The sequence below is a fragment of the Mirounga angustirostris genome, unplaced genomic scaffold (assembly GCF_029215605.1).
Source record: "Mirounga angustirostris isolate CCGP_5_RB_7025 unplaced genomic scaffold, mMirAng1.0.hap1 SCAF_1, whole genome shotgun sequence".
Classification (NCBI taxonomy): domain Eukaryota; kingdom Metazoa; phylum Chordata; class Mammalia; order Carnivora; family Phocidae; genus Mirounga; species Mirounga angustirostris.
Window position 1 is genome coordinate 197,493,635 of NW_026991709.1, and position 22,249 is coordinate 197,515,883.

The following is a 22,249-nucleotide window of genomic DNA, read 5'->3' on the forward strand; positions in this document are numbered from 1 at the left end:
CTGCGCTGAGCACGGTGCCTAACATGGAGCTCGATCCCACACCTCTGACATCGCAACCTGAGCCAAAACCAAGAGTTACAGATGCTTAATCGACTGAGCCACCCAGGTGCCCCAAGACATTCTTATTTTCAAAGCTTTTTCATCTTTGCTTAAGGCTCCCCTGTAAACATCCTCCCTAAATGTGGTACCAAATCTAGTAAGACTCCTGGATGAAAACACCTGCAGTTTTAGAAATGTGACAAGTAAATGTGATACTTTCTGATTAGCCTATGGTCAGTTTTCCCCTAAGACCTAAAAATATTTGTCTATTCTATAAATGCCAAAAATACTGCAAAAAAAACGTGTATTTGCATTTTTCCAACTCTATTTTTTCTAAATGAGGTTAAGCTATTGTGTCTTCAGCTACTCCATTTGGAATATCATAAACTACACATCTTGTATCATCAGTGTCAATCCATTTCACAATGGATTTCTGCCCCTAAAGTGACAGATTCTCTCTGGGATTTTCTTCTTTTCTTAAAACTTCTATTTTATCAACATGGTGGTAAAAACCATTTCAACTGTGAAAAATGAAAGGATATGATATGATATAAGCCTGTTACCCAGGGCCACAGAAAAAGTGCCCATTCATTATATGAACGCTGCCAGACTCAATGCAAGATACTCCTTCTTCCTAACACCACCTCCATTAGCCTTCTAACTTTGCTATGCTAATTAATAAAAACAGTTCTGTAATAATTCTGTAACACTTCAGTCACTATGGAGAATTACTTTCTATGTTTGAGACTTTTAGGAAACATAATCCAGAAACTGTATTATTTTTGCTTAAATAATACAAATTCCTTTGGAAAAAGCATCATAGCAAGCTTGTATACTGGATAGCATGTAAATCCATCTAAAAACCAAGAACAATTCTGTCTGTATTCATAAGTTACAGATAGACTTTGGGATACCTGGGTGGTTTAGTCGGTTGGGCTCTGCCTTTAGCTCGGGTGGTGATCCCAGGGTCCTGGGATCAAGCCTCACGTCAGGCTCCCTGCTCAATGGGGAGTCTGCTTCTCCCTCTGTCTCTCCCTCCCCCTGCTTCGGGGCTCATGCTCTCTCTCAAATAAAATCTTTTAAAAAATGGTATTAAAGTTACAGAAACACTTTGAGAATGAGAACATCTACCACCATTCCAAGATCTCTGGAGGAAATACGCTACATAAACAGAAAGTACAACTAAGGGCATAAAATAGCATCAACCCTACTCTAGCTCCTGCCCCAGCTCAGTACAGCAGAACTGGTATCAGGTAGGCAAGGCAGGTGTTTGCCATGGGCTCCTAAAGCACATAAGCATTAGCCTTTTTGACTTAAAGAATGTCCACCTGCTCGCTAAGTCTCTTTTAAACTGTGCCAAAAAGTTCTAGAATAAAGAATATAATTAATCTAATGCAGTGGTTCTCACAATTCAGGGCACATCAAAATCACGTGGACGACTTGTTAAAGCAAAGAAGGCTGGGCTTTGCCCCCAGAGTTTACGATCTGGTAGGTCTAAAGTGAGGCCTGAGAATTTGCATTTCTTTTTTTCCTTTTTCTTTCTTTCTTTCTTTCTTTTTTTTGTCGGGGAGTGGGGGGAGAGAGCACAGCAGGGGAAGCAGTAGGCAGAGGGAGAAGCAGGCTCCCCACTGAGCAAGGAGCCCGATGTGGGACTCGATCCCAGGACCCTGGGATCATGACCTAAGCTGAAGGCCAAGGCTTAACCGACTGAGCCACCCAGGCGTCCCAAGAATTTATATTTCTAACAAGGTCTGAGGTAGTGCTGACACTGCTGGTCCAGAACCCACTCTGAGAACCATTGTTCTATTGTTCACAGAAGCTGTTCATTGTAGTCTTTATCTTGCAAGAATTCTGAGCACTTAACAATAAAATACATCAGTTGTACTGTCAGTTTTTCAACTTTTTATTGAAAATCATTTCCAAGTTACAAAAAGTTGCAAGAATAATAGCACAAAGAACACACGCATGGACCTGTTACCCAGATTCAGCTATTGATATATTTTGTCATATCTATTGTATCATTACTCTCTTCCTCCCCTGTCTATATACATCAAATATTTTTCCCTAAATCACATGAGAGAAAAAAAGCATGCACCATGGTCCTCCACCCGTAAAAACCTCAGTTGTATTTCCTAATAAGCATGTTCTCTTATATAAACACAGTAGTTACCAATTTCAGTGAATTTAACATCGATACACCACTATCACAATCCATATAGAGAATAGTTCCATTGTGCCCAAAATTCCCTCATGCTTCCACTTTACAGTCGACTCCTTCCCCAACACCCTGGCAACAACTATTTTCTATTCCTATCATTTTGCTTTTTCCAGAACGTCACAGAAATGGATTCATATAGTCTGTAGTCCTTTTAAAAATTATGATCAAATACATATAACATAAAATACACCATTTAGCCATTTTAAAGTGTGCAATTCAGTGGCATTTAAATACATTCACAATGTTATGCAACCATCCCCACTATCTGGTTCCAGAATATTTTTATCACCCCAAAAAGGAAACCTTATACCCATTAAGCAGTTACTCCCCATTTCCCCGTTCTCCAGCCCCGGCAACAACCAAGCTACCCAATCTGCTTTCTTCTCCTATGGATATGCCTATTCTGGATATTTTATATAAATGGGATCATACAATATGTGCTCTTTTGTGCCTGGCTTCTTTCACTCAGCACAATGTTTTCAAGATTCATCCAGGTTATAAGCATGTACCAGTATTGCATTCCTTTTTATGGTAATGTGTAGCCTTTTCAGTCTGGTTTCTTTTACTCAGCATAATACCTGAGATTCCTCCATGTTGTTACGTACATGTGTAGTTTCGTTGTTTTTATTGCTGAGTAGTATTCCATTGTATGTACATACCAAAGTTTGTTCATTTGGTCACCAAAAGACATTTCACTCTTGATACTTCTCCCAGGAATGTAATCATTTTACTCAAGGAATTTACAATTAATGGGGTTATAATATATTTGCAAATGGCAAAAGAAAACTCAAATATATACAACATATGTAGATTCATAATTCCTTTTCTGCGATTCCAAAATCCCTTAAATAGTAAATTGTTTGGTAAATTTTCAAATCATGTGAAGTCATTTGGAGACAAATCCTGACCTGTAGTATACTGAGTCTCTTTAGTCTTTATTTAGTCCTCTTAGTGAGAATATTCATATATTTTGCTGCAGAAGTATTATTATGACTGATATACATCCCACTGGGGGATATAATTCATATATGATCTAGGTACCACATTACCTTTCTGTATTCAGAAAAAGTCATAAACTTATTTGACCCCACAGATTTTGGATAAAAGTTGTGGCCCTGTACTCACACTGCTCTAAGTGAAACAAAAATTAAATCAATGTAAATTACTAGAGTCAATGAACAGGCATTAATCTTTTCTCTCTGTTACAGACTGGCTCCCCATTACACCAACTAAAACTCTGCCCTACAGTCCCCTTCTTATGAGCAATGCCCATCCTGCATGGTCTCTGCAGGTTATCACAAGCCTAAGGAAACAGACTGCCATTTATAAAAGTCACCTCTTCCACTAAAATACACATAGAGTCTTTTAACAAGCAAATGTTAAAAACATTCTTAAAATATCTGATTGCTCCAAGGCGTATTCTTCAGCAGATGTAAGGCTGCACTGCCCTGAAACCTAAATGACCCTTTAACGTTCCTCACCTGAGAGGAGAACGCAGCTGCTCTCCATACACATCACAGACACTTACTTGTTCCATGCATACTGGGAACCCAGCAGTGTCAGGGAGAGTGGTAAGCATGGGGGTAGCAGGAGGGAACAAGATAGACAAGGCTCCCACTGTCATGGACCTAACTCTCTGGGAGGAATAAGACACAAAACCACTGAGAAAATATAAAAATGATCGATCCTATGACAACAAACCAGGATATGATGAAAAACAATCAAGGAGTGATTTTGGATTGGATGGTGAGGTAAGGCCTTGAGAGGTGAAACTGAAGCCAAGAACTAAATCCCAGAAGACAAGTGAGGATCAGAGGGAAGAACAGTGCAAGGGCCTTGAGAGAGAAAGAAGTCTGTATTGGTTAAGCCTATAGAAAGGCTCAGTGTGGCTAGAGCATATAAGAAAGGTGGAGAGCAGTATGGGATGAGGTCAAATAGCCAAGGGCCAGGTCATGCAGGATTCCGTAAGTCAGAACAAAGAATTGCGAATTTCTTCCAAATGAGATGGAAGACCATTAGAGGATTTTAGGCATGGCAGTAACATGATCTGACGGATATCTTCAAAAGTTCATTCTATTTGCCATGAAGAGACGGGTAAGATGGGACTGGTAATCCAATTCTCTCATTAAAAAAAGAACCATGTATACATATTTAATGCACTGTCACTTCATATAATAAAATGCCAAGGAAAGATTTTATCTCCTGAAAGGTGATTTTTTTTTTTTAAACGACTGTCTTGATGATTTCACGTGAGTATCAATGTCTTTGGTCTGCCAATTATGTTTCTAATAGCTACTAGAGCAAGTAAATTTAAGAACTTCTTCTATGGACCTTATACATTAAGTATTGCTCTGCTAATAAATCTGACAATAGAAAGTCAATGAGTACTAAAGAAATGAAGAGTTAAGTTGCTATTTGAACATCAAAACATCTCTACTTTCCTTAATATACTAATATTTAATAAAAACACAGTTCATGAAACAAGACCAAAGTTGAGGTAACTGCCATCAGTTAAAAAGTAACTGCAGCCTATAAATTCTATTTTAGTTCCTAAAGATAACAGTAAATCTAGAAAGCATGTACAAGACATGCAAAACAAAAAAAAAGACACGAATGTGTAAGAACAACATAACTACTCTTGTGTTTCCACAAATTCAGAATTGATGCTTTTAAAACAAAAAAAAATAACTTTCTGAAAAATAATGTTTCTGAGTTTATTCTCAAATTACAGAAAAAAATATTTCTGGACTTGACAAAAATACCAAATTATTTCAAGCACAAAAATCTATCTCTATGGATAGTTTCCCTCTGCAGAACCAAACTGAAGCAGCAGTTATCTAGTTAACACAAAGAAATTTATCCCATGGTAAACTATTTAGAAGTAAACTATATCCTCAAAAATATAGCATACTCTTACTTGAAAAGTTCTTTACTTTGGATTACTAAAATTCTAAGTTCTGTGAACAGATTATCTACTTTCTTCAATTTAAAATTCTGCAAAAGAGATCACTTAAAGATTACCTTCATTTTTAAACCACTTCATATTATGTAAACTAAAATATCAGTCAATATCTTGAGTGCCTAGCATTTCACTTCCACTTTTTTCGTAGTAAGATTTGAAGGAACTGACTGAACATGATACACTAAAACACTGAGACGATATTATGAAAAGTTTAATCTGCAGTTCAGACCACAGAGCGAGGTCAAAGAGAAAGCTCCTCTGGATCTATTCATGGGTTTCAACAAAACAGCTGTTGCAGGGCTTCATTCTCAGAGCAAGACTGAAAATTCAAGAAACCACTAATTTGCACAATTTCTCTGGAAAGTTGTAAATTTCACGCTGAAGCAATGAAATGTAAATTTTTAAACATAGTAAGTTTATTAAATCCTAATAGGCTCAAACATAAACACTCCACCACGATGAAGAACATATATATTATCTTATTTTATATATGATTATATAAAATATATTCAGGGATAAATGCTACAACACTAACTTTATATCTTAAATGCTGCAACACTCACTTTGTATTTCATAGGCACCCAGAAGAACTGGAACATGCATCCTCATCGCCCAAGTGTGGACAAACAGCCACAAAGAACCCCAGCTAAGACTAAAGTTGGCTGTTATTTGAAGGCATCAACAGGAGGCTTCCGGAAATCTTAACTGTGGTTTCTTAAAAAAACTTTAAGTAGCACATGATGCAGAAATCTGACAAAGACCCTTCCTAACCCAAGGCCACATTCACGTCCAGAAACTCACCTGTGTTATACTCCTTTAACTCCAAGTCCTTTACAGGCATGCCATCAGGAGTCCGAAAGGCATTAAGAATCTGCAAGCACATGGTGTATACACGAATGACGCAAATCATTACTAAATACTGAATATTTAATTTTCCCTACTGGTTTTTATTCTATGTAATTTAAAGCTATCATTACTTTATCAAGGCAAAATTAACCCATATACACTCTAGGCATTCAAAACTGTTAATGAGTAGAAAATAATTATTCAAAAATTCCTACGTATGTAAAAAAGGCAGAAGAACATAACCATCAAGAACCCAAGCTCTGAAATCAGACTGCCTACATTCCAAGCCTCTCTTGAGTGTTTTCAGTACTCAGTTTCTCATCCATTAAACTTAAGATGATGCCTGGGCTCATGCCAGTCTAGGGCCATGGCACTTAACTCACTCAGCCTGGTCAGTTCTTTTCCTCATCTTCAGATGGACTGTTCTCTCACAGCATTCAGGCCTGGGCTCAAATGTCATTTCCTTAGTGATGCCTTCCCCTCACTAACCAATTGAAAATAGCCCCTACCCCAGTTATGCTCAACACCTTTACTTTGGTTTCCTTTAGAGCATTTATCACTGCCTGAAATTGTTTCATTGTTTACCTTTTTATTATCCATGGAGGCAGTGACTATCACTGCTATATCACTCAGTACCTAGCATGTGGTTAGTGCTTTGTATTTGGAGGGAATGAATAAAGAACACCTATTCATAGGATACTGTGATAATTAATGAACTAATGCTTGTAAGCATCACATAATGCCTGGCACAGAGTAAGCACAGTTTGTTCTTCCGATTATAATAGCCTGACCAGATTCTCCTATTAAGTTCAGCCATAATTTACTCAGCCAGTCCTTTAACACTGAAGAGTTATGCAGCTCCCAGGTTTTACTACTGTAAATAAACTGCATCTTTATGTATGTAATCCAATCCTCCCTTTTGGATTATGCCCTAAAAGATGATTATCAGGTCTGAGGACAGCAATCATAAACCTCATGTCAGTGAGTGAATGTGTAACTGCTGAAATCTAAGTAAGTTCTGTGGATTGTACCAAAACCAATTTGCTGGTTTAGCTATTGTACTATAGTAATACAAGATGTTAACATTGCAGGAAGGACACCCAATATGTCCCTGTATATTTCCTTGCACCTTCCTATGACTCTATTAATTTCTCAAAATAAAAAGTAAAAATAATTTTTTTAATTGACAAAAAAAGGAAAAAGAAAAAGAAACAAGAGCCTTACCTCTTCTTTTGTGGCATTTTCAGGCACCCCACTTAATCGAATAAGCTTGCTTGGTTTTTCCTCATTTGGACCAGTCCTATAATCTTGATCCTTGAATCCAGAATAAAAGATTATTTCAGAAATAAAAATATGTTAGTGTGCAGATGAAAGTGAAGGTGAAATACAGGTTCTCAGGATCAAATATCAAAATCATTTGCATCATATTAAGATAAAAAAATTATAATTCTCTATTTTTCTGAGTTCCAAAATTTGATTTCCAATCATTAGCATGTAAGTGTGCTATAATCAAGGCTCATTGAAGAGTCTTGAAATAGTAAAGCAGAACATTAAGAGAAACAGTACTGAATAGGACTTATAATCAGGAAAAAAAACCTAACATATTCTCAAAAATATTTTTCACATAAAATAAATGTATAATTTTCTTTTCCTGAATGAGAAAATAGAAAAAAAAATTTAATCAGGTGCCATTCGTCAAAGATGTCAACTATAAATAAATTTCAGAACAAAATCAAAAGGTGTCATCTGACCATACAACAGTACAATTCAGAGAAATCTGCATTCTCCATATTCATAGAAGCCTCAACTCCAACATCCTCTTTTACTTTTTAAAGTGTCCTGATCTGAACAATAAATTATATAGTCAATCACCTCTAACATTCTCAAAATTCATTACTTGGTTAACATGTCTTAAGATTACTGTCCAAAATAACAGAAACCTGGGTAGAGATGAGTAAAACCTATTTCAAAAGATAATATTTGCATTAACCAACTGCAAACTTAATTATTCTCACTTAAATTATATACACAATAGAGTATATATTATATATATTGAAATTCAACATTTAAGTCAATTAAGTTACCTGTAAGAAGATACTTGAAACATTAACATCACCTCCGCATGACTACGGAAAGACTCCTAGGTATTCTGTATATCCTAAACGAGTTTCAGAAAATGCACCTACTGGCTGGCTCAGTCAGAAGAGCCTGCGACTCTTGATCTCGGGGTCATGAATTCGAGTTCCACATTGGGTGTAGAGATTACTTAAATAAATAAAAACTTAAAAAGAAAAAAATGTACCCTAATAGCCACAAGGCCTAACAAGAATTGAAAGAACCAACTCCCGAAGACATACTAACTAAATTATCCCAAGGCATTTAAATCAACAGCATAAACAAAATAATGAAGAGAGACACACCAAAAGTATGAACTGAGCTGAGAACCACTGCTCTAGAGATGTACATTCCATTCTTGAATATACATTTTTTTTTAAGATTTTATTTTTAAAAGTAATCTCTACACCCAACATGGAGCTGACACTTAGAACCCCGAGATCTAGAGTCGCATGCTCTGCTGACTGAGCCAGCCAGGTGCCCCCATTTTGTTTTTTAATGGTTATAGAAGGAGAGACCCAGGACCACGGATCCTGGACTCTACACTTTATCCTTCAGAAAAGCCTTATGATTCAACAACAAACAGAAAAGCAATCTACTCTGTTAACACACCTGAAGGTCCCGTTGGGCGTCTCGGGAAGTTTTGCCCTCTGGAAAAGACTTGCTCTGGCCATAGCCAAATATCTGGCTTCCGGGCAGCCTGTGATCCACATCACGGTACTCCATGCTTCTGTAATCAGTGTCTTCCCGGCCAAGAAAGTCCAGACCACCTTCTTCTTTAAACACACCAGCATCTGAACTCTGTTGTTCACCTCCAGAAAGCTGTGACTTGTCTTGGTCTTGAAGTGGACTTTGGCTGTTTTGAAAGTCTGATGCAGACTCATGTTCAAAGGCTACATCTTGTTTTTCTCCTTCTCTTGTTTCTGAATGTTCAAATTCTCCCTTCTGAATGCCAAAAGCAGGCCTTTCTGTTGTATGGTCATGTGTGGATTCTTCTCTCTTGTTCACGTTCATTCCAGAATGTTCTTTATCTTGTGTAGAGGGTTGTATGTAATCCAAAATATTTGGATCCACAGAGGGCATCTCCCTATCTTTAAACTCCATACAAGGTCCCACCTCTCTGCTCCTAAAATCCTGATCAGTCCTGGACCGATGTCTACCTCTGAAATCTGAATGTGGCGTATCCCTGTCCCTAAAGTCTAGATCACTAGTACCTGAACCTCGGCCTCTAAAGTCCACCTGTGTTCCATCTTTGTCCCTGAAGTCCAAATCAGACACATCTCTATTCCTAAAGTCAGAACGGGACTGATCTCTGGCCCTGAAATCCAAATCTGATAAATCTCTTCCCCTAAAATCTGTGTGGGATCCATCCCGGCCTCTAAAATCTAAATCATAAGTGCCCCGGCCCCTGAAGTCAGATGAAGGAGCATCCCTACCTCTGAAATCAACGGTGTGAACTTCCCTGTCTCTGTAGTTCATGTGAGATGTCTCCCTACCTCTATAATCCATAGAAGTACCATCTCCACCCCTATAGTCCATAGGTGGTCCTTCTCTATCCCGAAAATCCCCAGAATGTATGTCCCTACCCCTGAAGTCCAACTGTGATGAATCTCTGCTCTGGAAATCAGAAGATGAAAAATCTCCCCCCCTGAAATCATGTCCAGGTCCCTCCCCTCCTCGATAGTCACCATGCGGTCCGTCTCTAGCTCCATAGCTGAAAGAATGCTCCTCTACATTTGCAAAGGGAGGCCCCGAATGCCCCTGGAAATCAAAGGGAAGTGAATCTCTGCCAGGAAAGTTGCCAGAGTGTCTCTCTTGAGCATGACTCTTAAGGGGAGGAGGAGGATAATCCCTGTTCCACCCGGGAGCAAACCTTTCTTCTTGGCTCCCACTGTAGAAACAAAGACAGTGTTATTCATATTGTCCAGAGAGTTTGAAATCTACACACCAGCATATTCTTCTCTAATCACAGCACATTCTTCTGTAAACACTTTTTTTTTTTTGGCAGAGTTCTGTAACAAGGTCCTAGATCTGCAGAAAACAGCAATGTTTTGCTATTTTAAGACGAAGTGGCGGAGTAAACTTTTATGTTCCCATTTCAGAACACGAGGAAAGTCAACACAAGGTTTTCAACATGACTGCTGCAGAAAAAGCTTTCACCCAGTCCTGCAACAGGGAAAATCCGCAACACCAGATAAGCTAGCAATGGTGACACACTACAAAAATTTCCATTTCCTACAGCCAGGGAACTTAGAATTCCAAGATCAACATGATGATTCCTATACATCAAATAAATCAATGCACCATAAATGTATTACAGTAAATTTCAGGAGGTGTCTTTCTCATTTCTGCATACAGCAATGATAACATCTCAAAATATGTGATTACAGCTACAGCATGGACACCACCCAGATTGGAATGGATGCACGCCCAAAATGAAGGAACACTGGCTGTAAATCACCAGTAGGAGCACACAAGTGTACACCAGCTGAGCATCAGCCCTGGCTGCATCTAAAATCCAGTTCTACAGTGGATCCACCTAGAAGCACTCTCACCTGGGTCCTATTATTTTAACTACCCAAGAGTATCACAAAAGGCAGCATGAATCATGCCACACAGCATATGTACATCAACCTAGCCAAGTAACAGTATCTAGGAGCTTAATGCTGGAAGGGACCTAGAGAGAGCATTAGGCCTTCAAGTATTATCTCCAGGCCCCAAATGAAGCAGCTGATATTCTAGATTCTAATGCCTCATGCTAGTTTTTCATAGTAATAAAATATATTTAAAAATAAGCAAAATATTAAATTCACATTCTCAGTTTACAAAATTCAAGAGATAAATGAGAACTGGCCTAGTCTTTCATTCTACCCAATTCTTCCCTTTGCCTAGCCTTCAGACCATTTACATGCTTAGGCTTTGGTAAAAGGGAATTTAAGTAGGCAATTAGATACCTAGGATCCTGAGCTTGAGGGTGAGGGGAAGGTACAAAAAAGAAAAACATGAAATGATCTAAAGGGTTATCTGCTATTTAGCAGTAAAACAAAAGTATTAGGAAATCAAGTCCAACTCAGTTCTCTCCTACCAGAATATACAGGATCTATTTTATGACCCTCTGAGCACAGACTACACCACCAGAGAAAGACTCAAAGGACAACTGATTCTGGGTCACTCAGTTCAGGAGAAAGAGTTACAAGGCCAAACCCGTTCTTAAAGTAATAGGACCTTAACAACAGTAACCTGAACATTAGAATGATGCATATTTAATGGATTTTCAGAACATGATGACTTCCATTAGCTCCCATTAACGTTAGTTATGTCTATATGGTTCATCATAAGAGGAGAAAGTTTAAACATTCTTCATAAGTAATACAGTTTTGCACTAAAATTAAGACATTACCACTAACTCTAGTGTCTCCCATATTTAAAATCATCAAATCCCAATAGTCAGCTTGCAGGAAGACTTAAGCCTCAGCAAACACTCATGGGTACTGAGGCATCTAAACCTACATGTTTTCTGACCAGAATGTTTCTAACACTGTCTTTGAATACTGCCCTAAAGATTATCTTAACCCTCTTAAGTTGGGAAGATCAAATAGATCAAGAGTAACTTACTGTACTAGGGTTCTTAGAACTGTATTTTATGCAGACTATTCAAGAAACAGTTCTATTAAGAGAAAATAGCAGTGACTATGAAAATCATTTTCAGGGGCGCCTGGGTGGCTCAGGTGTTAGGCGTCTGCCTTCGGCTCAGTTCATGATCCCAGGGTCCTGGGATCGAGCCCCACATTGGGCTCCCTGCTTGGCGGGAAGCCTGCTTCTCCCTCTCCCACTCCCCCTGTTTGTGTTCCTGCTCTCGCTATCTCTCTCTCTATCAAATAAATAAATAAAATCTTAAAAAAAAAAAAAGAAAAAGAAAATCATCTTCAACCAAATAAAATAAAATATAAGAAGCTGATAAAATGTGGGGTGCTTGGGTGGCTCAGTCGTTAAGCGTCTGCCTTCAGCTCAGGTCATGATCTCAGGGTCCTGGGATCGAGCCCACATCGGGCTCCCTGCTCCGCAGGAAGCCTGCTTCTCCCTCTCCCACTCCCCCCGCTTGTGTTCCCTCTCTCGCTGTGTCTATGTCAAATAAATAAAATCTTAAAAAAAAAAAAAAGCTGATAAAATGAAATATAAAATCATTTTCCTGTTAAGATACCTTATTTTTTTTAAAAAAGATTATTTATTTATTTATTTGACAGAGAGACACGGCGAGAGAGGGAACACAAGCAGGGGGAGTAGGAGAGGGAGAACCAGGCTTCCCATGAGCAGAGAGCCCGACGCGGGTCTCGATCCCAGGACCCTGGGATCATGACCTGAGCCAAAGGCAGACGCTTAACTGATTGAGCCACCCAGGCACCCCAATATACCTTTTAAAAATCCAAATTAGTCTTCCAAAAAGTTATGCCATATAAACTACATCTCCATTCTAGTCAAAGATCTTAAAAATAGCACGTAATAACATATTTAAACTAAAATTACAGTGGGGGAATATAATTTTAAATAATAATTTGGTCAAAGAAAAAATGTTCTGAAAATTTTTTTTAAGTTACAAAATAGAGCTAAGGTTACCCAACATTTCTGAAGCCTTACCTAAACAATCTAAATAAAAAGTTAAAAAAGTAATCCAAATTAGATTAATTCTGTAAGAAATAGCCTTACTTACAAAATAGTTATCCATAAATATAAGTAAAAAAGGATAGATTACAACCTAAATATTTAAAAATGTTGAAGTATAAGCCCATTGATCTAAACTAGGGATCGGCGAATTTTCCACAAAAAGCCAGACAGTACTGATATTAGGCTCTGCAGTCTGTCACAACTATTCAACTCTGCCATTGTGGCATGGAAGCAATCATAGACAATTTGTAAACAAATGATCATGGCTGTGTTACAATAAAACAAAAGTGAGCTGCAGGCTATAATTTGCTGACCACTGATGCAGACCCTAAATTTTGAAAGGAAAAACATACCCAGCATCATCACCACTGCTTTAATTTAAAGATTGCTGAGCCAAAAGTAAAGACCCCTATCATTTAGTATTTATGAAACACTAGCTTTACTAAATATTATATGGATTTTAAAACTCAGTTCTCTACCTAATTTTTCACTGGAACCCCCAGCTTCAGAATAATGAGAACACCTCTTGAATTTGCGTGATAAAATCTTGCAGACTGCCAATCCAAAAGAAAATTTACTAATAACAGAAGTTTCAATTGGAGCATTTTTAAAATATATATATATTTACAATATATATATATAAATATTTTTTAATATATAACTTTAAAGGTCAGATTTCTTTGGCCAAGTAAAACCATAAAACCATAAACCATAAAAATCACATTCCTTTGGCATTTTATTAATTGTAAGCACAATGCAAAAGCTTTAAAAATACAGTCATCATAATTTATTATATTCACTATTAGAAAATTAACTCCCTACAAATCTAAAATATAATCTAATAACTGAATGGTACTACCTTTCAACTAATCTTTGTACCCAGTAACCCTTAATATTGAAATGTACCTTAGAAAATTGCATCCAGTAATTTTTTTTTTTCTCAGAACTATTTTTGATAACTGAAACACAATGTGCCATGGGCCAAACACAGCTCTGGATTCTAGACATAAATTAGTGAAATTAACAAAACTTTTATTTACATATATAAATGTTCATGTATGTTTTTGCTAGCTTTCCTTATTTGCCAAGTATATATTACTTTGTTAAAAGAGATTTAAAAAAATAATTGGGGGATTATTTTTTAATGTTTAAAAAGTGCTGAAACACTGGGACGCCTAGGTGGCTCAGTCAGTTAAGTGTCTGCCTCTGGCTCAGGTCAAGTTCATGGCACCTTGCTCATCAGGGAGCCTGCTTCCGCCTCTGCCTGCCGCTCCCCATTTGTGCTCTCTTGCTCTCTGACAAATAAAATCTTAAAAAAAAAAAGTGCTGAAACACAAAACACTTGGCATGCTCAGTATTCAACCTCACAAGCACTTTGGAAATGACTAGAAAATTTTTAAATAGCTTCTATTTTTAAAAAACCAGAGCTATTTCTATACAAAGAAAATATCCCTCTTTATGACCATCTTTATCATTAAAATATTACAATTTCAATATTCAAATTTCAATACTTACCGAAAAGGTCCTGTTCTGTTAGCAGATCGAGAATCCCCCCACATCTCTTTCTATGTTAAGAGAGCCCAGTAAGTAGATCCTTTTGCTATCAAACTCTGGTTATAGTAGTACCTGTATAAAACAAACCACAAAATATAAACACATTAGAACATGTAGAAAAGGCTAAACTAATTTCTTCCACCTTGGCTTATCAGGAACAACAGGGATATTTTTGGAAGTCATTTTTAATTTAATTTTTTTTTTATTTTAGAGAGAGGGAGGGAGCACACATGCATGAGTGGGGTGAAGGGGAGAGGGAGAGAGAGAGAGTCTCAAGAGGACTCCACACTGAGCGCAGAGCCTGACGCAGGGCTTGATCTCATGACCCTGAGATCACAACCTGTGCCAAAACCAAGAGTTGGGTCACTTAACCAACTCTGCCACCCAGGCACCCCTGGAAGTCACTTTTAAACATTTACTTATTAATTTATACCAAGAGAAATACTTTTTTTTTTTTTTGAGAGAAAGAGTGAGCGAGGGGGGTGGAGGGGCAGTGGGAGAGGAGGAAAATCCCAAGCTCCATGCCCACCGGTAGAGCCCAACGTGGGACTTGAGATCACGACCTGAACCAAAATCAAGAGTTGGGACACTGAACCGACTGAGTCACCAAGGCGCCCCAAAATGTGTACTCTGGGGGCACCTGGGTGGCTCAGTCAGTTAAGTATTTGCCTTCAGGGGCGCCTGGGTGGCTCAGTCATTAAGCATCTGCCTTCGGCTCAGGTCATGATCTCAGGGTCCTGGGAATGAGCCCCGCATCGGGCTCCCTGCTCCACGGGAAGCCTGCTTTTCCCTCTCCCTCTGCCCCTGCTCATGTTCCCTCTCTCGCTGTCTCTCTGTCAAAAAAAAAAAAAAAAAGTATCTGCCTTCAGCTCAGGTCATGATCCCAGATTCTGCTTCTCCCTCTCCATCTGCCCCTCTCTCCCACTCATGATCACTCTCTCAAATAAATAAATAAAATCTTTAAAAAAAATGTGCACTCTGGGGCATCATAAATTTCTCAATGTAGTAAGAATGCTTTACATTTACTAAATACTTACTAATTTTTCTATCATCTATTCACCTTCCTTTTTGGAAACAGCTTTTTTAACACCATTCTCAACCTTAGCCCATGGTTGATTCTACACAGTCCAGCCTTGTCAATCAGAATAGTCTACCACTTACAGTAATTGCTCTAAAAATGGGCATGTACCAAGATGTACCACACTATGAGATAAACATTATTGGGAATTAATACAAATCAAAACCTAGCAGAAAAGCTCTTTACCTCCTTCTTAACTGTCTGACTGTATCAGGAAGAGTATTAACAGAGATTCCTCTTTACCAAAAACCTTATCTGCATAATAGGGCAAAGTTTGTTTCCCAAACATCTCTTCTCACCTTTCTGCTAAGGGTCTTCTTCTTTGTACCCTCAGGCCCCTGACCCTCTCCTTATTCAGTATGTCATATAAACCTCATGTTGCCAGACTACCTGGGGAATTTCATGTCTGCATGGATTCCTCATATGTATGACACAAAATTTAATTTTCTCCTGCTAAAAAATAAATAAAATTAAAACTAAAAATGGACATGTAACCCAAGTCAAGCTGAGAACTCATCTCCAGGACCTTTGCTACAGCTACTAAAAAAGATGCCAACTTTCATTACCCTGGATTTGGCAACGGTTTCTTAAATGACACCAAAAGCACAAGGAAAAAATTAAGTGGACTTCATCAAAATAAAAAACTTTTGTGCAAAGTATACTACCAAGAGAGTGAAAAGACAAACCACATTTCAGCAAAATGGCAGATGAGGAAGTTCCAAAGTCTCATTCCTCCACAGAAACATCAAAAAAAGGCAGTAAATGTCTGAGCCAGCCCTGCTGGAGCTTAGAAAGCAGCCAAAGGTGTACAACAACCAAGAGAACGCTCAATCAAGAAAAAGCTATCTTCCGGGCACCTGGGTGGCTCAGTCATTAAGCATCTGCCTTTGGCTCAGGTCATGATCCCAGGGTCCTGGGATCAAGCCCCACATCGGGCTCCCTGCTCAGCGGAAAAGCCTGCTTCTCCCTCTCCGACTCCCCCCTGCTCATGTTCCTGCTGTTGCTATCTCTCTCTCTGTCAAATAAATAAATAAAATCTTAAAAAAAAAAAGAAAGAAAGAAAGAAAAAGCTATCTTCAAAATAACAGTAAGGTTTTGTGGTGTTTTTTACTCACCCCTGGCCCACCCACCCTTCAATAGGCAGAGGTTTTGGTCTTGAAGAAGTGGCAACCCAGTTCCCAGCTCCCTCCTTCAAATCAGAGGGAAACCTGATTTGCAGATTACTGTGCACATCTCTTCTAATCTGTCTGGGAGATATCTGAAGGATTGATGTGAGGTGTTGGTGTTTGTCTGTTTCACCTAACTCAGAACTTTAGTGGTGGGTGGGGATGGGGCAAGCATTGCTAATAAAAGCTGCAAAGCAGACTCACAGATATGGGGAAGTTGGGGTGAAAACACCTTGGGAAATTAGGACATTCCAAACAACAAGCATAGGGGAAAATTTAGAAAACTACACGCATACCCAGGCAAGACACATGATGAGACAAGACCTGAAAAGACCTTAAGCTTTCACCTCAGGTTGATCCCAAGGCCCAGAGCAAGCCTAGCTAGATGTTGAAAGAATGCCCTGGCATAGAACCAATACCCAAAAACAGACAGAGGTGGTTTTCATTTTTCTGCTTTTCTCTTTGTTTTTGTTGGCGTTTTTGTTCGTTTTCATTTGTTTGAGCTTCTGCTGTTCATGGAAAACATCAGATGAACATTAGCTAATGGGACAGACATCAGTGATCACACAGTGATGACATGGAATAGTCTTTGCAAAATAGTTTAGAAAAAGCCTCAAAACAGACTACTACAGCCTTCAGCAATCCCCCCGCAAAAATTGACAAACCCCAACAAAAGGGGAACATCTGATTTCCAGAGTTATCATGATAGTCAAATGCCTGATTTTCAATAACAAGAAAAAAAAAAATCACAAGACATAAAAAGAAACAAGAAAATATGGCCCATTCAAAGAAACAAAATAAACTGACAGAAACTATCTCGGGGCACCTGGGTGGCTCAGTCATTAAGCGTCTGCCTTAGGCTCAGGTCATGATCCCAGGGTCCTGGGATCGAGCCCTGCATCGGGCTCCCTGCTCCACGGGAAGCCTGCTTCTCCCTCTCCCACTCCCCCTGCTTGTGTTCCCTCTCTCGCTGTGTCTCTCTCTGTCAAATAAATAAATAAAATCTTAAAAAAAGGGCGCCTGGGTGGCTCAGTTGGTTAAGCGACTGCCTTCGGCTCAGGTCATGATCCTGGAGTCCCTGGATCGAGTCCCGCATCAGGCTCCCTGCTCGGCAGGGAGTCTGCTTCTCCCTCTGACCCTCCTCTCTCTCATGCTCTCTGTCTCTCATTCTCTCTGTCTCAAATAAATAAATAAAATCTTAAAAAAAAAAAAAAATCTTAAAAAAAAAAAAAGAAAAAGAAACTCACCAGACCTTTAAAAAAAAAAAAAGATTTTATTTATTTATTTGACAGAGAGAGACACAGCGAGAGAGGGAACACAAGCAGGGGGAGTGGGAGAGGGAGAAGCAGGCTTCCTGCCGAGCAGGGAGCCCGATGCGGGGCTCGATCCCAGGACCCTGGGATCATGACCTGAGCTGAAGGCAGACGCTTAATGACTGAGCCACCCAGGCGCCCCTAAATAAATAAAATTTAAAAAAAAAAAAAAAGAAAGAAAGAAACTATCTCTAATAAACCCAGGTATCAGATTTACTAGGCAAAGACTTTTTTTATTTTATTATGTTATGTTAGTCACCATACAATACATCATTAGTTTTTGATGTAGTGATCCACGATCCATTGTTTTTGTATAACACCCAGTGCTCCATGCAGTACGTGCCCTCCTTAATACCCATCACCGGGCTAACCAATCCCCCCTCCCCTCTCCCCTCTAAAACCCTGTTTGTTTCTCAGGTCCATAGTCTCTCATGGTTCATCTCTCCCTCCAATCCCCCCTCCATTTTTCCCTTCCTTCTCCTAATGTCCTCCATGTTATTCCTTATGTTCCACAAATAACTGAAACCATATGATAATTGACTTTCTCTGCTTGACTTATTTCACTTAGCATAATCTCCTCCAGTCCCATCCATGTTGATGTAAAAGTTGGGTATTCATCTTTTCTGATGGCTGAGTAATATTCCATTGTATATATGGACCACATCTTCTTTATCCATTCATCTGTTGAAGGGCATCTCGGCTCTTTCCAGTTTGGCTATTGCGGACATTGCTGCTATGAACATTGGGGTGCATATGGCCCTTCTTTTCACTACATCTGTGTCTTTGGGGTAAATACCTAGTAGTGCAATTGCTGGGTCATAGGGTAGCTCTATTTTTAAATTTTTGAGGAATCTCCACAGTTTTCCAAAGTGGCTGTACCAACTTGCATTCCCACCAACAGTGTAAGAGGGTTCCCCTTTCTCCACAACCTCTCCAACATTTGTTGTTTCTTTCCCTGTCCATTTTTGCCATTCTAACTGGTGTAAGGTGGTATCTCAGTGTCGTTTTGATTTGGATTTCCCTGATGACTAATGATGATGAACATTTTTTCATGTGTCTGTTAGCCATTTGTATGTCTTCTTCAGAGAAGTGTCTTTTCATATCTTCTGCCCACTTTTTGACTAGACAAAGACTTTCTAACAACTATCTTAATTATGCTTAAAGAACTAATGGAAATCAGGAAAACAATGTATAAGCAAAATGAGAATATTTACAGAGACAGAAATTTATACAGTGGAATAAAAAACCTGGAGCTAAAAAGTACAATAATTGAAATGAAAAGTTCACTAGAGGGGTTCAACAGATTTGAGCAGGCAAAAGAATGAGCAAACTTGAAGAGAAGAGGGTTGAAATTATGAAGTCTGAAGAGCAGAAAGAAAAAAGAATGAACAAAGATGAATAAAACCTACGGGGCCTGGAGATGCTGTCAAACTGACAATGATTATGTAATAGATGAGAAGGGAGTCTCAGAAGAAGAGAGAAAGGACAGAAAGATTATTTGAAGAAATAATGGCGAAAAAAAAAATTCCCCCAATTTTCTGTAAGATATGAATCTCCAAATCTAGGAAACTAAATGAAATACAAGGAGGCTGCCTGGGTGGCTCAGTTGGTTGACCATTTGACTCTTGGTTTCAGCTCAGGTCATGGATATAGCCCCTCGGCCCACTCCATGCTCAGTGGGGAGTCTGCTTGAGGATTCTCTCCCTCTGCCCCTTCCCCTGCTTGTGTGCAATGCATGTGCTCAAGCTTTCTCTCTCTAAAATAAATAAATCTTTAAAAAAAAATAAAGTACAAGTAGGATAAACTCACATCCAACACATTATGATCAAAGACAAAGAATTTTCAAAGCAACAAGAGAGAAGTGACAAGAGATCCTCAATATGATTATCAGCCAATTACTCATTAGAAACCCTGGAGGCCAGAAGGCAGTGGACAGTTTCAGAAAATACTAAGGGGGGGAACCAAACTGCCAATCAAGAATTTTATGTTCAACAAAATTGTCCTCCAAAAAATGAGGAAGAATTTAAGACATTTCTAGGTAAACAAAAGCTGAGGGAGTTCGTTAACCACTAGATGAACCCTCCAAGAAATGCTAAAGGAGTTCTTCGAGTTGAAGTGACAAAGAAGCTAAACAGTAACCAAAGCCATATGAAGAAATAAAGGTCTCTGGTAAAGATAAACACAGGGGCAATTATAAAAGCTAGTATTATTGTAACTTTGGTTTGTAACTCCACTTTTTATTTTCCACATGATTTTTTTTTTTTAAGATTTTATTTATTTGACAGAGAGAGACACAGCAAGAGAGGAACACAAGCAGGGGGAGTGGGAGAGGGAGAAGCAGGCTGCCCGCTGAGCAGGGAGCCCGATGCAGGGCTCGATCCCAGGACCCTGGGATCATGACCTGAGCCGAAGGCAGACGCTTAACGACTGAGCCACCCAGGCGCCCCTATTTTCCACATGATTTAAAAGACAGACGCACAGGCAGCTCTTTCTGCCCACAGGTCCTATCTCCATGCTTTAATAAAAACTCCTTTGTGTGAGTGCCTGGGTGCCTCAGATGGTTAAGCAACTGCCTTCGGCTCAGGCCATAATCCTGGAGTCCCAGGATCAAGTCCCACATCGGGCTCCCTGCTCATTGGGAAGTCTGCTTCTCCCTCTGAACCTCCCCCCTCTCATGCTATCTCTCTCTCTCTCTCTCTCAAATAAATACATAAAACCTTTAAAAAAAAAAAAAACTTTGTGCACCAAAAATAAATAAAAGACAGATGCATAAAAAACAATTATTAATCTAGGTTACTGGGGACACAATTTATAAAGATGTTACCTGTGACACTGATAACAGAAAGAGAAGAAGCTGTACAGAAGCGGAATTTTTGCATGCTACTGAACTTCAGTTGATATAAATTCAAATTAAGTTGTTATAACTGTTGGATGTTAAATGTAATTCCCATGGTAACGCAAAGAATACACATGCAAGAAAATGAGAAGGAAATCAAAACATTTCACTGCAAACAAAAAAAACAGTTGAACATAAAGAAGGCCACAGTGGAAGAAACGAAGGACAAAAAAAAGCTATAGGCCATACAGAAAACAAAAAACAAAATAGCAAAAGTTCCACCTTATCAGTAATTACTTTCAATGTTAATAGTTTAAAATTTTCTAATCAAAAGAGGACATGAGCAAAATAAATTAAAAAAACATGATCTAACTACAATTGATCCTTGAACAACACAAGTCTGAACTGCGGTGAGTCCACTTTTCATGGATTTTTTTCAATAAATATGGTGGAAACATTTTTGGAGATTTATGACAAAGTTGAAAACTTGCAGATGAACCATGTAACCTAAAAATACTAAATAAAACTAAGAAGAAGTTAGGTATATCATGAAGGCACAAAATATATGTAGATATTTGTCTATTTTATCACTTACTACCATAAAATACACACAAAAGTAATAAAAAGTTAAATTTGGGGTGCCTGGGTAGCTCAGTTGGTCAAGCGTCCGGCTCTTGATTTCAGTTCAGGTTCAGGTCATGATCTCATGGTCCTGGGATGGAACCCTGTGTTGGGCTCCCTGCTCAGCAGGGAGTCTGCTTCTCTCCCTCTGCCCTTCCCGCCACTCAAGTGCGCACTCTCTCTCTAAAGTAAATAAATCTTTAAAAAAAAAAAAGTTAAAATTTATCAAAATTTACAAACTCACAGACCATAAGTTGTACCATTTAAAGTTGAGAAAAATGTAAACAAATGTAAAGACACTGTATTAAATCATAATTATATAAGATTAACTGTAGTACATACTATACTACTGTAATAATTTCACAGTCATCTCCTGCTGCTATTTCAGTGAGCTCAAGTGTTTGTAAGTATCCCCTTAAAAAAAAAAAAAAAGACACTAATCAACGCTGCAGAGTCCGTTAGTCTTTCTGGCAAATTGCCTATCACAGCAAAAAGTGATTTCTCCCGGTTCTCCTGTATTTTTCATCATGTTTAATGCAACACCATAAACCTTGAATAACACCATGGGACCCATATGAAGTGCCATTAGTGATGCTGAAAGTCTTCCCAAGAAGCAGAGTAAGTCATGACACTGCAAGAAAAAGTTGAATTGCTTGATATGTACCACAGAGGTCTGCGGTTGCAGTTGCCTGCTGTTTCAAGATAAATGAATCCAGTGTGAAGGAAGGAAGGAGGGAAGGAGAGGGAGAGAGGGAGGGAGGGAGGGAGGGAGGGAGAGAGAGAGAGAGAGAGAGAGAAAGAAAGAGAAAAAAAGAAAGAAAGAAAGAAAGAAAGAAAGA

At 38.8% G+C, this 22,249-nt stretch overlaps 1 protein-coding gene across 6 annotated transcripts in view; it reads right to left on the reverse strand.

Annotated features, from left to right (window-relative positions):
- The window catches only part of RBM6 (RNA binding motif protein 6), a 107,869-nt gene that overhangs the window by 66,549 nt on the left and 19,071 nt on the right, over positions 1-22,249 (reverse strand). For 3 of the 6 annotated variants that reach the window (XM_064595808.1, XM_045862338.3, XM_064595804.1), the window contains 4 exons: positions 14,358-14,468; positions 8,793-10,071; positions 7,290-7,379; positions 6,021-6,090 (listed from right to left, as the gene is read on the reverse strand). In XM_064595808.1, coding sequence (XP_064451878.1) covers positions 6,021-6,090; positions 7,290-7,379; positions 8,793-10,071; positions 14,358-14,401 — 1,483 coding nt within the window. In that variant the 5' untranslated portion in view covers positions 14,402-14,468. Of the gene's footprint in view, positions 1-6,020; positions 6,091-7,289; positions 7,380-8,792; positions 10,347-14,357; positions 14,469-22,249 lie in introns of those variants that run through there. The other 3 variants (XM_054504741.2, XM_054504743.2, XM_064595827.1) reach the window with 3 other exon arrangements.